General features: G+C 39.9%; 1 protein-coding gene across 5 annotated transcripts in view; it reads right to left on the reverse strand.

Moving 5' to 3' along the window:
- MYO1B (myosin IB) overlaps positions 1-14,207 on the reverse strand; it is a 167,619-nt gene that overhangs the window by 42,068 nt on the left and 111,344 nt on the right. For all 5 annotated transcript variants that reach the window (XM_031452106.2, XM_031452102.2, XM_031452107.2 and 2 more), the window contains exons 11-13: positions 13,968-14,086; positions 8,147-8,233; positions 7,323-7,388 (exon numbers count right to left, since the gene is read on the reverse strand). In XM_031452106.2, the coding sequence (XP_031307966.1) occupies positions 7,323-7,388; positions 8,147-8,233; positions 13,968-14,086 (272 nt within the window). The remainder of the gene's footprint in view (positions 1-7,322; positions 7,389-8,146; positions 8,234-13,967; positions 14,087-14,207) is intronic.

Raw genomic sequence — 14,207 nt, forward strand, 5'->3', positions numbered from 1 at the left:
TTGATTTTGTAAGTCCTTGTACGAATTCCACGTTTCATATCCACACACAATTAATCAATGGCCATTTACTGCAAAGTTCACACAGTTGGAGAAGCTATTAACACAGGAGCATGCAACAGACTGGCACTGCAAACAGTTCATACTTACTGCATTCTGGTGCACAAAGGGACAGATTACACAAAATGCAGTCAGTTCTTAATTGGCAATGAACTTCTAAAAGTAAACACTCACTGATAGTTATTCATCAGTGCAAATGACAGATTTTACCACCCAGGTTCGATTTCTGATTGGCACAAAACTTCAGATCAAGACACATGTCCCATCAACTCAAAAGACAGGACCATGATACCTGCATGTGGTGTCTGAACTGTGATTGTGCTAGGTGAGAGCTATTCAGGATACAAAACAGTTTGACCGTATAAAATAGTTTCACAATATAACTTGCTTCAAGTCCTAAGGCTTCAGAACCTAATACTTTTAAATTATCAGGAAAAATCAGATGTGTCTGATACATCAACCCAAAGACTCAGGGACAGAGGCACCGAAAGGGTAAAGAGATTCAGAAAGACCTAGAGCATCTCCCCTTTCCCACCATGGCAACCCACTGTGCGCTGCACGTGCTGTGTCTCCCCTTCAGATACAAATAAGAGGGTACGGAGAGTGTTCTGGAGACAAAAATTTCACTCTCTGACCTCACTCCACTGCATAAAGAGCAAAACCCAAAATCAAAGAGCATAACCATCAAGGCACAAGCCAGCTTGCCTCCCCACAGAAATATTATCAGCATCTATCACAAACCCACCTCACAGCCTCCAAAACAAGTCATGAATTGCCTGAGCAATTCGTTAATGCTGAAAATGAAGGCAATCACATTTCCTGTGATCCATGTTTAAGTTGTTGACGTTGTCCAAATTTGGGGGAAGTTTCACAAATCGTTAAAAATAAATTGCACAAATGTATAATTTGCAGGAAATTAAGGAACAGTCTGGTAACAGTTCATATAGCTGCGGCTTGCACAAGTCCAAGGCATTTCTCCATTTATACAGACATTAAGTATCACCAGGTTTTCCTGCTCCCCTTTATAAAATAGCTGAACTGGGTCTAGGAATCATCACATGAATATGAAGACTCCAAAGCAACTCGGTATTTGGATATAGTTTTGGTTCGTCAAGAAGCATGTGGGTGGCCAGCAATCCCTAAGCCGGGCACTCTCTTGTACACGTCAGTTCATGAATCAGTCTTCAAAAGAGGAAGTGGGCAGGAGTTTGCTCCCATGGATGACTCACCTCCTCTCCGTCCAGTTTTCTACCCAGGCTCCATGCATGGAATTTTTCTCCACTGTCTAATGCACACTTATCCCTAAAGACTGAGGGATAACACTGAAACTCTGGGGAACATCTTCCAACAAGCACACCCTGAACTTTCCATCAGACAGTACCCTTAAATGAAGCTCAGAACTGCCTCCACCCCTGCTGGGCTGTTCTAGAAAACACAGGGAAACAGAGAGATATCTGGGTTTGATGCTGTATTCACTAAATGTAAATTGAGGCAGTAAGCACTTATGATATTTAGAAGTATATAACTAATAAACACACCAAAATTTTAAACTCTAGGGCTTCTATCAAGAATTCTAGAGTTTGGTGGGGAGGGTATAACTCAAACGGTAGAGTGCATGCTTAGCATGCATGAGGTCCTGAGTTCAATCTCCAGGACCTCCTTTAAAAATAAATAAATAAATAAACCTAATTGCCCACTCCCCCCACAAAAAAGAATTCCAGAGTTTGAATCTATCTTTCCAACATCAAAGACACAGAAAATCTTACTCCCAATAGAGTTCATACTCCTAAATATCAACCATGAGTTTCCACTTGGGATGATTTTGAAAGATGGATCAGAAATACTGGCCTGTTACCACATTTGTATATTCTCAGCAATAAATAAGGTTAATGATATACTCTTTAAGATAGATATTTAAATCTTATACTCTTTAAAAACAATAAATATTGGAAGGAAAATGTAAAGTAAAGGACGCAGCTCTGTCATCTCTGTCATTAGGATGGTGGATAGGAAAGATACGGGGGGTGAGGGTGGGCAATTCAAGCACAAAGACCATGACTCACTTAAGCAAACACTGCTATCAATTATATATTTAATTGACACTTCTCATAGTTCAACACTTTCATTTGAGGTCAAATTTTGGATATAACAAGTTGGGTGGGGTTCCATATTTCACATACAATGAAGTCTCCTGCATAGAGGGTGAAATAGTGTATTTATCTAAGTTATAACTTTCTAAGTGTAACAGCACTTAGAGGAGCTGGGCTATATCACTGCTTCAAAATGTGCTGCAGGTCCTAGCAAAGATCGGCTTGGTGGAAAGCCCTTGGGCAGTCCCAATTACAATGCTGTTCCTACAGAAAAACGTGATGCACTTTAAAAATCCATTTTTATGCAATCCATTTTTAAAAATCATGTTAAGAAATGGACCCCAAATCCAAGAACTACTTTTTTTCCCCAGAAAGTAAACTTGAAAAAATTATCCTCAAAATAAGAGAAAAACATTTTAGCATTATGTATTCTCCTTTTCAGACATTCCCCAAATTGAACACTAGCAGAAGTTACAGAAAACTTCCCTTTAAATATAAAACATTTTTCTTCCAGGTACACATCCAAATATGGTCAATTTTAGGAAATTTTTAGGGTTACAGTGCTCTTAATATTTTAAAATAGGCTTTGATTTAAAAAGTTAAAGCAAGAGCAATGATGAATGAGCAATCTGCATGATGAACAGTATTAATTCTCACCATTTCCGTTTTACAATCTACTTTAAATTGTCTCCTTCTTCTTCAACTCTAAGTTCTCTAGCACATGAAGGACAAAAGTTAAAGGCAAAAAACTGGAACAAAAGGTGTCACCTATAACTGGAATCAATATTCTAAAAATATTTTAGAAAACAAATCCTATATTCATGAGACGAACTTACCAGTTCATCTTGCTGACACTGACACCTCCCCAAATATTAGACTGTTTTACTTGAAACAGTCATTACACCCAGCCTACCAGACCCTTACTATACATGGCCACTTTCAATGAGGCTCTAAGGTCAAGATGAGTAAGAGAGCCTGATTCAAAGTAACTAGCATTTTGCCTGTAAAACAAACTAGATCAATCATATGAAAAGTGAAGTACTCAGCCACTGCTGTTCCGCTTTGGACTACAGGACACAGACAGATTTCCCCCTACAGTAAACTACCTGTCCAGTTTAAGACCTAGAAAAGTACTTAGAAAAAAGAATCAATTTAGATTGCCCAACATTGTTTTAAATTTCATTTCATTTTTTTAAAGAACAGCATTTGTTATCTTTACGTAGATGCCGTTAAGTATTCCTCAGAGATCTAGGGCCATGTTTTCAGTTGCAAGAATATCCAGACTTCATTGTGTAGACCTGGAGTGTGTGGATTATAATTACCTTCCTTTGCAAAACTGGTTATGTTCTACTAGGATTTATAGCTAGATTTTTCTCCTCAATGAACTTTAATTCACTTCACCTTATTTTTAGTTTCAATATTCCACTAATCTGTTTTCCAAACTGACATCAGATCACATGTGGCCAGCCAGGCAGAGCTATTCACCCGGCTGGCACTGGAATGTTTTGCAGTCAAATCCATGTGTCATCATCCCATGGTTTACTGCATCAGTTTCCCTCTTCCATTTAGAGACAGACCAAAGTAAATGAAAGGTTCCACCAGCTCAGTTGAAAAATGTTCTCATGGGAACTGTCAGTAGGGTCAAGAGGCAGAATTAGAAACATTCAAAAAAAATTTTTTTCTGGTGTCCTGTCCAATTTTTAAAGTGGTGCCCAGGGCTTTCCAAAAGGCAGAACCTTAATTTCTGCAGTCAGTTTTCACTGAGGAACCAAGGCACAATTTCCTCTATACTCTATCAGTTTATTTCCAGTCAAGTAGACAACATCTCAGAAATTTTCATTTTTGCACTGATGTGTTGGAGTCTGAATGCTTCTTCCTAAGTCATACTCTGAGCCCATGTGCTCTGGCCTGTGGTGCTTTTAAGTCCTCGATTATCTGGCTTAGTGTTAATCCCATGAGCTCCCTGACATTTCCACGTGTTCCAATTTTGCTGAGAATCCAGCAAATACATGATGGCATCTGGGGTACGTATGTGAAAACATTAAAAAAAAAATTCTAATTCTGTATCAGAAAGCAGGTAAATGTATCTTAAGAGTGCCCAACCAAATCTCTTTTATAAAATAAAAAATACATAAATAGATTATTAAAAATCAAGATGTTTGAGAGATTAATCTGAGAAGGTTTAGGCAGGAAAATGAAGAGAACAATTAACTATAATGAAAAGTAAATCTTCATTGTCTCAAGAAACTGGAAAGAAAAAGCATTTACTGCATGGGGAAGGGAAATTAAGTTCTAAAGATTTTACGGCCATCATAAGATTTACTATAGGCATATGACTGGTTGGATTTGGTATTTGCTGAAACGTCTGTTTAAAAAGAGTAAAAATATAACCTGTTTGGCTTTAGAAATATTACATATACATAGATTACATTTAGGTTAAGATGAACTGTAGGTGAGGCGGGATGTTTTACAAGGGCATCTTGTGTAAAGGTCAAAGAGCAAGAGGACCACATATGCTTGGAATTTACCGTTCACTCTGAAGACTCCTGTTTACTAGACCAGCTGGTCTCAACCTTGACTGTACACTGGGATTACCCGGGAGCTTTAAAATACTCCTGCTGGGACTCTGCACCCAGAGATTCTGATTTACTGGCCTCGGTGCAGCCTGGACATTTGAATCTTCAAAAGCTCCCCAGGTAATTCCAACATGCAGCTAAGTTTGAGAACTTGAGCTGGAGTATGTTCCTCTAAAGAAACGAAGAAGACCGTTTAGAAACACAATGCAGGCATTTTCATAAAGTCCATAATTGCAACACTGTTGAGAAAAATGGTGATACAACTTGCAGAAATGAAGCACGCTCAGAAAGATGGGCTTATAGAGAAACCTGAATTAACCATAAGGGGAAAATATTCCTGGTTTGCTAAAGGGTGTTTCACTCAGTGGCAAGTTACAGGATGTTTCTACTTGGAACATCTAAATTCTGTTCTGATTAGGTCTGTAGCAAACACTTCTAAAAAGTAATCTAGTTTCCTGATTAGATCTTCCTACCAGATAGGATTTGTCCTCAGCTAGCAACAGACCCTCAATTTTAGGACCAAGATCATAAGCTCCATGCAGGCAAGAACACCTCTGCCTTGTTTACTGCTGGAATCTGGCTCGTACCAGGCACTGAATAAATACTGAAGAAATGATTCTCTTACTTATTTGGTCAAATTGCTCATGAGGGTTCACTCAGTTCCCTGAGGACTGTGGGGTTCTCTTTTCTCATGGCTAATTAGATCTTAGGACACGTTGGAAGATGAAACCAAGTCAATGTCCCATCACGATCCAATTTTTTTTTTTAAAGTTTCCATATATTGTGTGATGTGACATTAAGCACCTGCCCATTGATTTAAGGATTAATAATTTTTTTTCTGGCAAAATAAAAATAAAATCAGTTTGATTTTAGAAATATCACTGAATATAACTTTTTCTTCTAACTTGCTAGGAGATCTCTGTTTTTGCCCTGTTCATGAGACCATCTAAATAAAGATCAGCAGTGTGCCAGGTAAGAAATCTTTTTCCCTGCAAACTGTGAAGAATGACTTGGACATTTAGTATCCACTTAGTGACAGTAACTTGTCTTGCCAGAAAGAGTAGACTTCTGAGTAGATTCAAGCAATTCTCCTTTCTTACAAATCTTGAATTCTTCCCTTTTTAAAAGAACAAAAACGAAAAACAAGGAACTGGAAGCCTTCCTCTGCACAGTCTGCTAAAGGGGCACCTATATAAGCAGACACTGTGCTGAAGGGCAGTTTTCTAGGGCAGCACAGAGCATGAGTGGCCCACACCCAGCCTCCAGCGCACAGAGGGACTACAGGAAGGCTCCCCACGCTGGCCAGGAGCATGGAATGATGACAAAGGCGCAGAAGCAGGGAGCATCAGAGACTTAAAGCATTTGGGACTCTTCCTTATTTCCAGATGTTGGGAACCGTGTGAGTTTCTGGAGAAAAGGGGAAGAAAAGCCCTGTAGAAGGCCCTGCACCATTTATCAAGGAAGCCTAACATTTAGGTCCTGAGCCTGCCAGTTAGTAGCCGTGTAACCTTGGAATAGTTACTTGACCTTCAGAGCCTCACCTTCTCATCTGTAAAACAGAAGTAATAGTAGCAGCTACTTCATGAGGCTGTTGTGACAATTAAATCAGCCAACGTACATCACACTTACCACAATCCTTGCAAGACAGTCCTCAGTAATTATTCAACACTAGATAAAGCAAGGAGAGGTACTATCCCCAAATAAATGTTGTAAGTAAAAGGTGTTTCCTAGAAAGGCTTGGCTTAGCTGCAGGGAATGGGCTGATGTTTTTCCCTTGACTCCGTGAACCTGATAATTTGGAACATGTAAATTCTTTGGGTGGTCATTTCATTCTCAGTAGGGCCTGCTTGTTTAAAGGAATTCACAAATCATCACTTGTGGGGAGAATTAAGACAGGTGGAGCCTGACCTACTTATTTTCCTGAACCAAACTAAAACACTACTCCCAAAAGTGAGAGTACGTATTTTAAAAGGTCCTTTAAAAACAGCTCCTAAAGGAAATTCTAGCATAAGTCTATAATGTTTAAATATTTAATTCTTAATAAGCATGAAGTCTTTTTTAAAAATTCATTATGAACTTCAGTAGAAGTTTTTTTCAACCTTTGCAGCAGAACTCATACTGGAAGAGCACAGCTGGATGAGTCCTGTGTAAACCCTAACAAATCATGTAATCCAGACCCGCTCTGCCTGAATCCAGTGGAGATGAAGGGGCCAGCATCTGGCGCTGCCATTCCTGGCTTTTTTCATAGCACCATCCTACCTCACTTACAAGCAACCTACAAATGAACAAATGACTCTAGACATAATGGCCATATACCTGGTGGAAATTTCACAGTAAGAACTTGGAATCTGCAATTTCAAAAGTCAAGTACTAATATAAGAAGGTCTTTTTAAACAGCACCCTCTCCAGCATGCTGGACCTCTGCACTTAAAACACAAACACACACACACACAAACATTTTGTTACATCTTTACAAAGGTTATCTGTAGATTCAAAGTCACATGAATCATATTAAATGCTACCTACAGAATATGTGATTTAAATTTCCAACTGTTCCACTTAATAATGATAATTTTAAAAAATAGAAAAAAAAGCTTACCTCAAAAATTTCAAAGCCATAAATGTCCAAAACACCCATGACCTTCTTTCTCACTTTTGTCTGTGCCTTAAGAAAAGTTTCAGATTGATAGGTTAGTTGAAGCACGAAATATAACACTAAAAGTATACCAAGGAATATACACATCTATTACAAGTTAACTGTGTTTCAAAACTTAGGAGAAAAATTATAATTTAGGTTTGTTCAACATATGAGATAGGATACTGGTATGGAATCTTTCAGAAATTTTAATAATAGTTTATTTTTTAATTTACTAATTTAATAACAATTTAACAATAGCTATCATTAATAAAATTTTAATATAGCAATGATTTAAATAACAGACTTCTCTAAAGAAGGTATTATCATGCCTTCTTTATTAGATGCTATATTACATGCTAAATTATAAAAAAAAGAGATCATTGAATCTTACAACAGGCAGGGTGCCTCAAAATCACCGAGTCCAATACCCTCATTTTATTGAAGAACATATTAGTAGCTGGAGAGGTCAAGTGACTTCTTCAGCAAAGTGTGTACAACTAGTCAGTAGAAGAGCTGCAACCAGGACCTGGGCTGCTGCCTCTCACGGTAACTCTGCAAAGACCATCAGACTATTCACGGGTGAGATTTCTTATAATATAAGGCAAAACAAAATAGAACTGCTGACAAATTTCAATACCATACAAGGTAAATTCTTTCCAAGGAATACTCTTTGCAGGTGGTAATCAATTACCTGATTATAAAATGAAAATACCTTACTCAATTTAATGTTTATACTCTGAATACCATTTATTACAACTGATTCATTTGGTATAGAGATTCAGTACCTTAATGCTTTCATTGATTCGATTTACCAACCAGGAAAACAACCTGCTGTAGAGGTTTTTAGCCAGAGCATCACGGGCATAATAAGCCTATTAAAAAGAAAAGGCAAAGCTCAATAACCACAATTACCACAATGCTTAATTTCAATAAATTAATGAAGATTTAAAAAAAATCTTTTATTTGATATATATGATAGTGGATATATTACATGAAAGCTCTTTTATTTCAAATCTCTTTCAGAGCATTTCTATTGTACTCTGGATGAACAGTTAGGCCATTAAGAAAATCGGGCAAATTGTTTATACCCGGTTATTACACTTCTTCGTATCCCAGAAAACTAGTTCTAAATATTGCTAGGTTTTCTCCACAAAGATATCCATCTCAATGTTATGGAACAGAGAAAAACCACAGCAATTTAGAAGTCCAACAACAGGGGCACAGTAAAATAAGTAAGTAAGCACCCACTGGAAGGGAAGTTACACAGTCATTTTGAATGATCATTAAGAAAATTAGATAATGAAATGAAAAAGTTATGTTTTGTGAAAATAAAAAACTTATAGATTTAATATAGTGACAACTATTGTTTCTTAAACCACTACATTTAGGAAACTCAAAGGAAATATATTAAAATGGTTTTGACTGATCTGTAAATATTCTTCTTCATTCGACCTTTTGAGCATTTAAAAAAATCTTTCATAAAAAGCAGTATAACATGTTGTTGGATAACACTTCGTATAATAAAAATAAAACCCTTTAATTTGCTTATCTATTTGTTTGAAAGCTGTTCACAGCTACTCGACAAAGAGGCAGAAGACACTTATGTCTCTCTGACCTTGACTAACAATACAAAGGCCAGAGAAAGTTGGGTTTGGTTGGAAAAACCTAACTACCCTTAAACATATGGGCGCCAAGTGGGCAGTAAGTAATGTTTGATACCAGTGCTCGGGGAGGCGGGAAGCCCAGAGATGGGCGGCAGCAGCCCAAGAAGAAACGGGCCCCAGGGAAGGAAAGCTGGAGGTTTTGCTGCTGTTTTTAACACTCTGGCCATATGTGTGTGTGTTTCATTGTTTATAAGTAGAAAGTTGGGTATTAAAGTAAATCATTACATCGTTATTTTTTAATAAAGAACACAATTTATTAGATTATGTAAAAATTCTTTCTCTGCAATTCTTCCTAAATGAAGGGTAAAAACTTCTCTCCTGGAAATGCACTGCTGCTGGAAAGAGAGTACCTTTTCCCTTTAACTGATACCTCCATGCTAATCCCAGAATTTCTCCCTAGGTCTCAGGCAGCTACTCCAGTGAGGGTTAGAAAATTCACCTAGAAGTTGGCAAAAAATAAAGCCTACTATTCATGGGGTGGGAGGTGCGGTGCTGGGAGGAGAAGTAATAATTCCACAGCAAAAAATGTATGTAAAATGCTGACACAAAGAAAGAAACCTTAATTTAAATGAATGCCCTTTCTTTAATACCCTTTCTTCTTCTATTTTTTATTTTCTTAAAATAGGTAATGTAAGTGCCTGGCACATAGTAAGTCTACAGGTGTATTTATAATTATGATTTTTGAAGTATCCTCTTCCTCTATGACTGCCTCGTGAGCCTGTATAATTCATCCTTAACCCTTTCTCCTTTCTTCTTATACATTCAAGTTATCTCCAAACACTACTCATTTGTAAACAGACCCTATTTCATCATCACATCATCCAGCTTCCTTTATTCTATGCCATCTACTTTCAGCAAACCACCATTTCAGTATGCAGTTGAACTAACAGTGACAACTTATTCTGGTAAACTGCTCTATAGTTTTTAAAGTGTATCCACAGCCAGAATTAACCTTCTTTGTTTCCTTCAAACAAATACTTAGGCCAGGAGTCTCAAATTCAGATGCTTCCAGGGACTGCATGATAGAAACGATCGGGAAGCAGTGGGATCTGAGGGGGCTGGAAGATGCCGGCCAGGTTAAAGGCATTCAAATTCAAAAATTAAAAAGTAAGCCAACAAAACAAAACAAACATTAAAAACTACCCTTTCCTCAAATATTCATCAAAAAAAATATGCCCATTGAGCTGTATCTGGCCCCAGGTCCTGTCAGTGTGCGACCTGTAACTTCTCTTTCAATTTTTTTTAATGGGGAAGGTAATTAGGCTTATTTATTTTTTGAATGAAGGTACTGGGGATTGAACCCAGGATCCCGCGCATGCTAGGCATGCCCTCTACCACTCTGAGCTATACCCTCCCCCTACCCGTAACTTCTTGAGTCTGATTCAAGTCACCTAATTTCCACTATAATATCCTCCAAAGTAAGGGCATGAAGGTTTGCTCCATTTAAGGATCACTAACAAGGTGCGGAGGAATGAGAGAAGACACTGAGTGTGCTGACTCACCATCTCAGATTCTAAGCACAAATGAAAAGACTACGCATTTCTGCAGCTGCATGAGGCTCACCAAGAAGAATCCCAGGTGGGATGTACTTCAGTGATGACCAGGATCAGGCGTGACCCAGGCCAGCAGGATAAGTGGTGACACAGAGGGGCAGGGACATGGGGCCCATCCTCCGGGAGCTTACAGTGGAACGTGGGAGCTCAAACCAGTGAGCGTAACAATTAGAGTGCAGGTTCCAAAGGAGTTTGCAGAAGAAAAAGGAGTTCAGAGACGAGAGAATCAGAGGCCTGTGTGATCCAGGAAGGCTCCCTGGTTGAGGTGCTATTAGAGGACCATTTAGGTAGGCATGAGGAATCAGCAATGACGTGAGGGTGAGGGGCAAGCAGGAGCAAAAGCCCCAGGGAAAGATCAGTATGGCATTTAGAGCTTGCAGGGAATAAAATGGAGACAAGCTGTGCAGATTCAGATTACAGAGGCCCCTGGAAGCCAAGGAGCGAGTATAAGGTAGACGCTGAATGAGAACTCTGTCTTGAGTCTCTATTATCTCAGTGTTAGCTGAATTATTATATCTGGGGAAAGATCTAAATGCCTGGGGAAAATGAGGCATAGGGCAATAAAGATGATAACAGGGCCCAGGAATTGAAGCTATGAGGAAAAGTTAATAAATCAAATCATGTCTCACAGCAATCAAAACCTTCTGGGCAGTAAGACTGGTAGAAACAAATACTCTAAACCCTACAATTAAAAAAAAAAAAAACTTGAAAAAGGAGCTGAATAATCAAAGATCTCAAGCCAAATTCTTTTACGCCAAAGGTTAAAAGAATGTGGAAAAGTTTTACCCAGTGATGCAAGGTGACCCAAGCTTATAAAAATAAGAGGCACCTGGGCCTGGTTTCTATAAAGGATGATTAAAAAGCATGAGTAAGGCACATAATAAAAACAGACCAAAAATATATATATGCTCCATATATACCCATATGTATACTCCATATATTTATAGTCCACGTATATATTCCACATATATATGAAATATTCCTACAGGGCCTTCTGAAATAGACTTTTCTCATCGCACCACTTTCTACCTCACGGTCCCCACTCTGGCTATTGAAATGTTCTCCAAGCCTGATCCCTGGGTCGAACAGCAGCCGCAGCACCTCTGCACTTGCTAGAAATGCAAATTCTCCGGTCCTGCCACAGACCTACTGAACCGAACGCTCTGCGCGCAAGGCTGAAAACTGTGTTTAAGAAGCCCTCCAGGTGATTCTGTTGCACCCTCCAGTCTGAGAATCCCTGCTGCAGACACTCCACTCTCTGACTCCAAACACGACCCTTCCAGCCACCCTGCTTTGAATCCTCTTCACATATCTAAAGCTACAGTCACACTTGATCAACCCTTTCCTGATCTGTACTCCAAACCTGGCTTCTCTCACTGTTTTCTTTTTGAAGTGCCCTTTCGCCCATTCTTTATACTTCTAAATCCTTCAAAGACTGGCTCAGAAACTGTCTTCTCCGGAAGTCCTCCTGAATCCCTTCTGTGTCTACTAATGGTCTACACGGGGCTTGTGCTGTACTGGCTCTCAGCAAATTTCTCCTGATGAAGTTAAGTCCCTTATCACCTGACTCTGAAAGAGTAAGACTGACTCGGACAGATGTGGTGGCAGAAGTAGTGACTTAGGAAGAAGGGCACACAACAGCCGTAGCTAGAAAAGGATTGTTACACATCGAACTACATACACACAAAGGTACAGCATTTCCACAGTCAAAATTGCTCACCTAAAATAAGAAATCAACACTGAAAGAAAGCTGAAGATGTGCAGGCGTTCCTGGGTTAGCTGGAGAGACTAGTTCAGAGCAGCAGAGAGACTAAACCCACTCTACCATCTTACAGATGCCTCAGGCTACTTGCAAGGAGAATGAGGATAGAGTTGGACAAAGTTGGCCTGGGTGGAAAAGTCCTGAATGAGTCATCTAACTCTAGCCCAGATCAGCAATGACTGGTGGGAAAATACCTACACCATGCAGCAAAGGGTTTCCATGGAAGGGGGCCCACAAGCTCCTAGGTATACATCTATCCATCCATCCATCCTTGAGCCAAAGGGGAGAAGATGTAAGCAACTAGGACTTGCTCAAAGACCTCACTGGCCTAAACGTGGAGGGAGGAGGGAACAGTAAGAACAGCAGGGAGGCCAATTTGGCCATCTGACCACAAGTGGGCTTCTCCAAATCAATAAATGGCAATTCCATTCTCCTAGCTGCTTGGGTCAAAAATGTCAAGAGTCATCCTTGACTCTTCTCTTCCTTTCCTACCACACAGAGCAAACCATTGGCATATCTTCTTGCATCTGCTTTCAAAATATAACCAGGATGGGAGGGTATAACCCAAGTGGTTAGAGCACATGCTCAGCATGCACGAGGTTCTGGGTTCAATCCCCAGTACCTCCATTAAATAAATAAATAATTAAATAAATAAACAAACAAACCTAATTACCCCCCCAAACAAAAAACCCCCATAAAATGAGTAAAATGCTAAAAAATTAAAAAATATATATATATAACCAGATGTCGCCACCATGGTTCCACTGCCACCACCTGGTTCAAAAGCCACCATCGTTTCTGGGTTAGCTCCCAACTGTGTGCTCCCCTGTGCTGTGAACTGAATGTGTGTGTACATCCCCACAGATCCACATGTGGAAGCCCTACTCCCTGGTGGGATGGTATTTGGAGGTGGGGCCTTTAGGAGGCAATCAGATGTAGATGTGGTCACGGGGATGGAGTCCCACGATGGGATTGGTACCCTTATAAGTGAATGAAGACACCAAAGTTCACTCTCACACTCCTGCTCTCAGTCTTCCTCTGTCTGCCATGTGAGGACACAGTAAGGAGGCAGCTCTCTGTAAACCAGGAAGGCGGCCCTCATCAGGAACTTGACTGTGCTGGCACCCTGACCTCAGACTTCTAGCCTCCAGAGCTGTGAGAAACAAATGTTTTTTATTTAAACCACCCAGTCTGTGGTGTTCTGTTATAATAGCCTAAGTGACCAAGACACCCCTCTGTCCCCCACACTCTGCTCTCCACGTTGCAGCCAGAGAGACCCCCTAGAGGACAAGGCAGATCAAACCACTAGTGCTCAAAACACTCCAGTCACTTCCCAGCTCACTCACCTTCTCTGCCCCCAACTCTACAGATCTCTCTTACTCGCTCTACTTTCTTCTCTTTGTCTGCACTTACCACCTGCTAGCTTCATATATACATTTATTGATTACATCTACTGCTTTGCCCGGCTCCTCCTGCCCAAACTTTAGGCTCCACGAGGGCAGGGATGTTTATCTGTCTGAATACGGCGTGACAGTTAAGGTAGAAGCCTGAACAATAAAATCTCTGTTCCCACTCATAGAAATAGCAGACATTAAAATGTCCCTTCTGGACATGACGTTTCACCCACCTGAGCCACATTCAGTGTAGTTGAAACCTTCTCTTGCTTGGCCTCGACCGTTCGGAAACTGAAGGCTCGTTCCAGAACTGACTGATCGATGCCGGTCAGCTCGCAAATTTCTTTCAACTCTGTTGCGGGGGGAAAGACACAACGGGTGACTACGTTATCTGCTGCTAAGAATCACTTTCCAGGCTTAACGTTGTTCTTTCCAAATCACTTGCAAACTGAACAGTGTAAAATATGTAAATC

This window comes from Camelus dromedarius, chromosome 4, assembly GCF_036321535.1.
Source record: "Camelus dromedarius isolate mCamDro1 chromosome 4, mCamDro1.pat, whole genome shotgun sequence".
NCBI lineage: Eukaryota > Metazoa > Chordata > Mammalia > Artiodactyla > Camelidae > Camelus > Camelus dromedarius.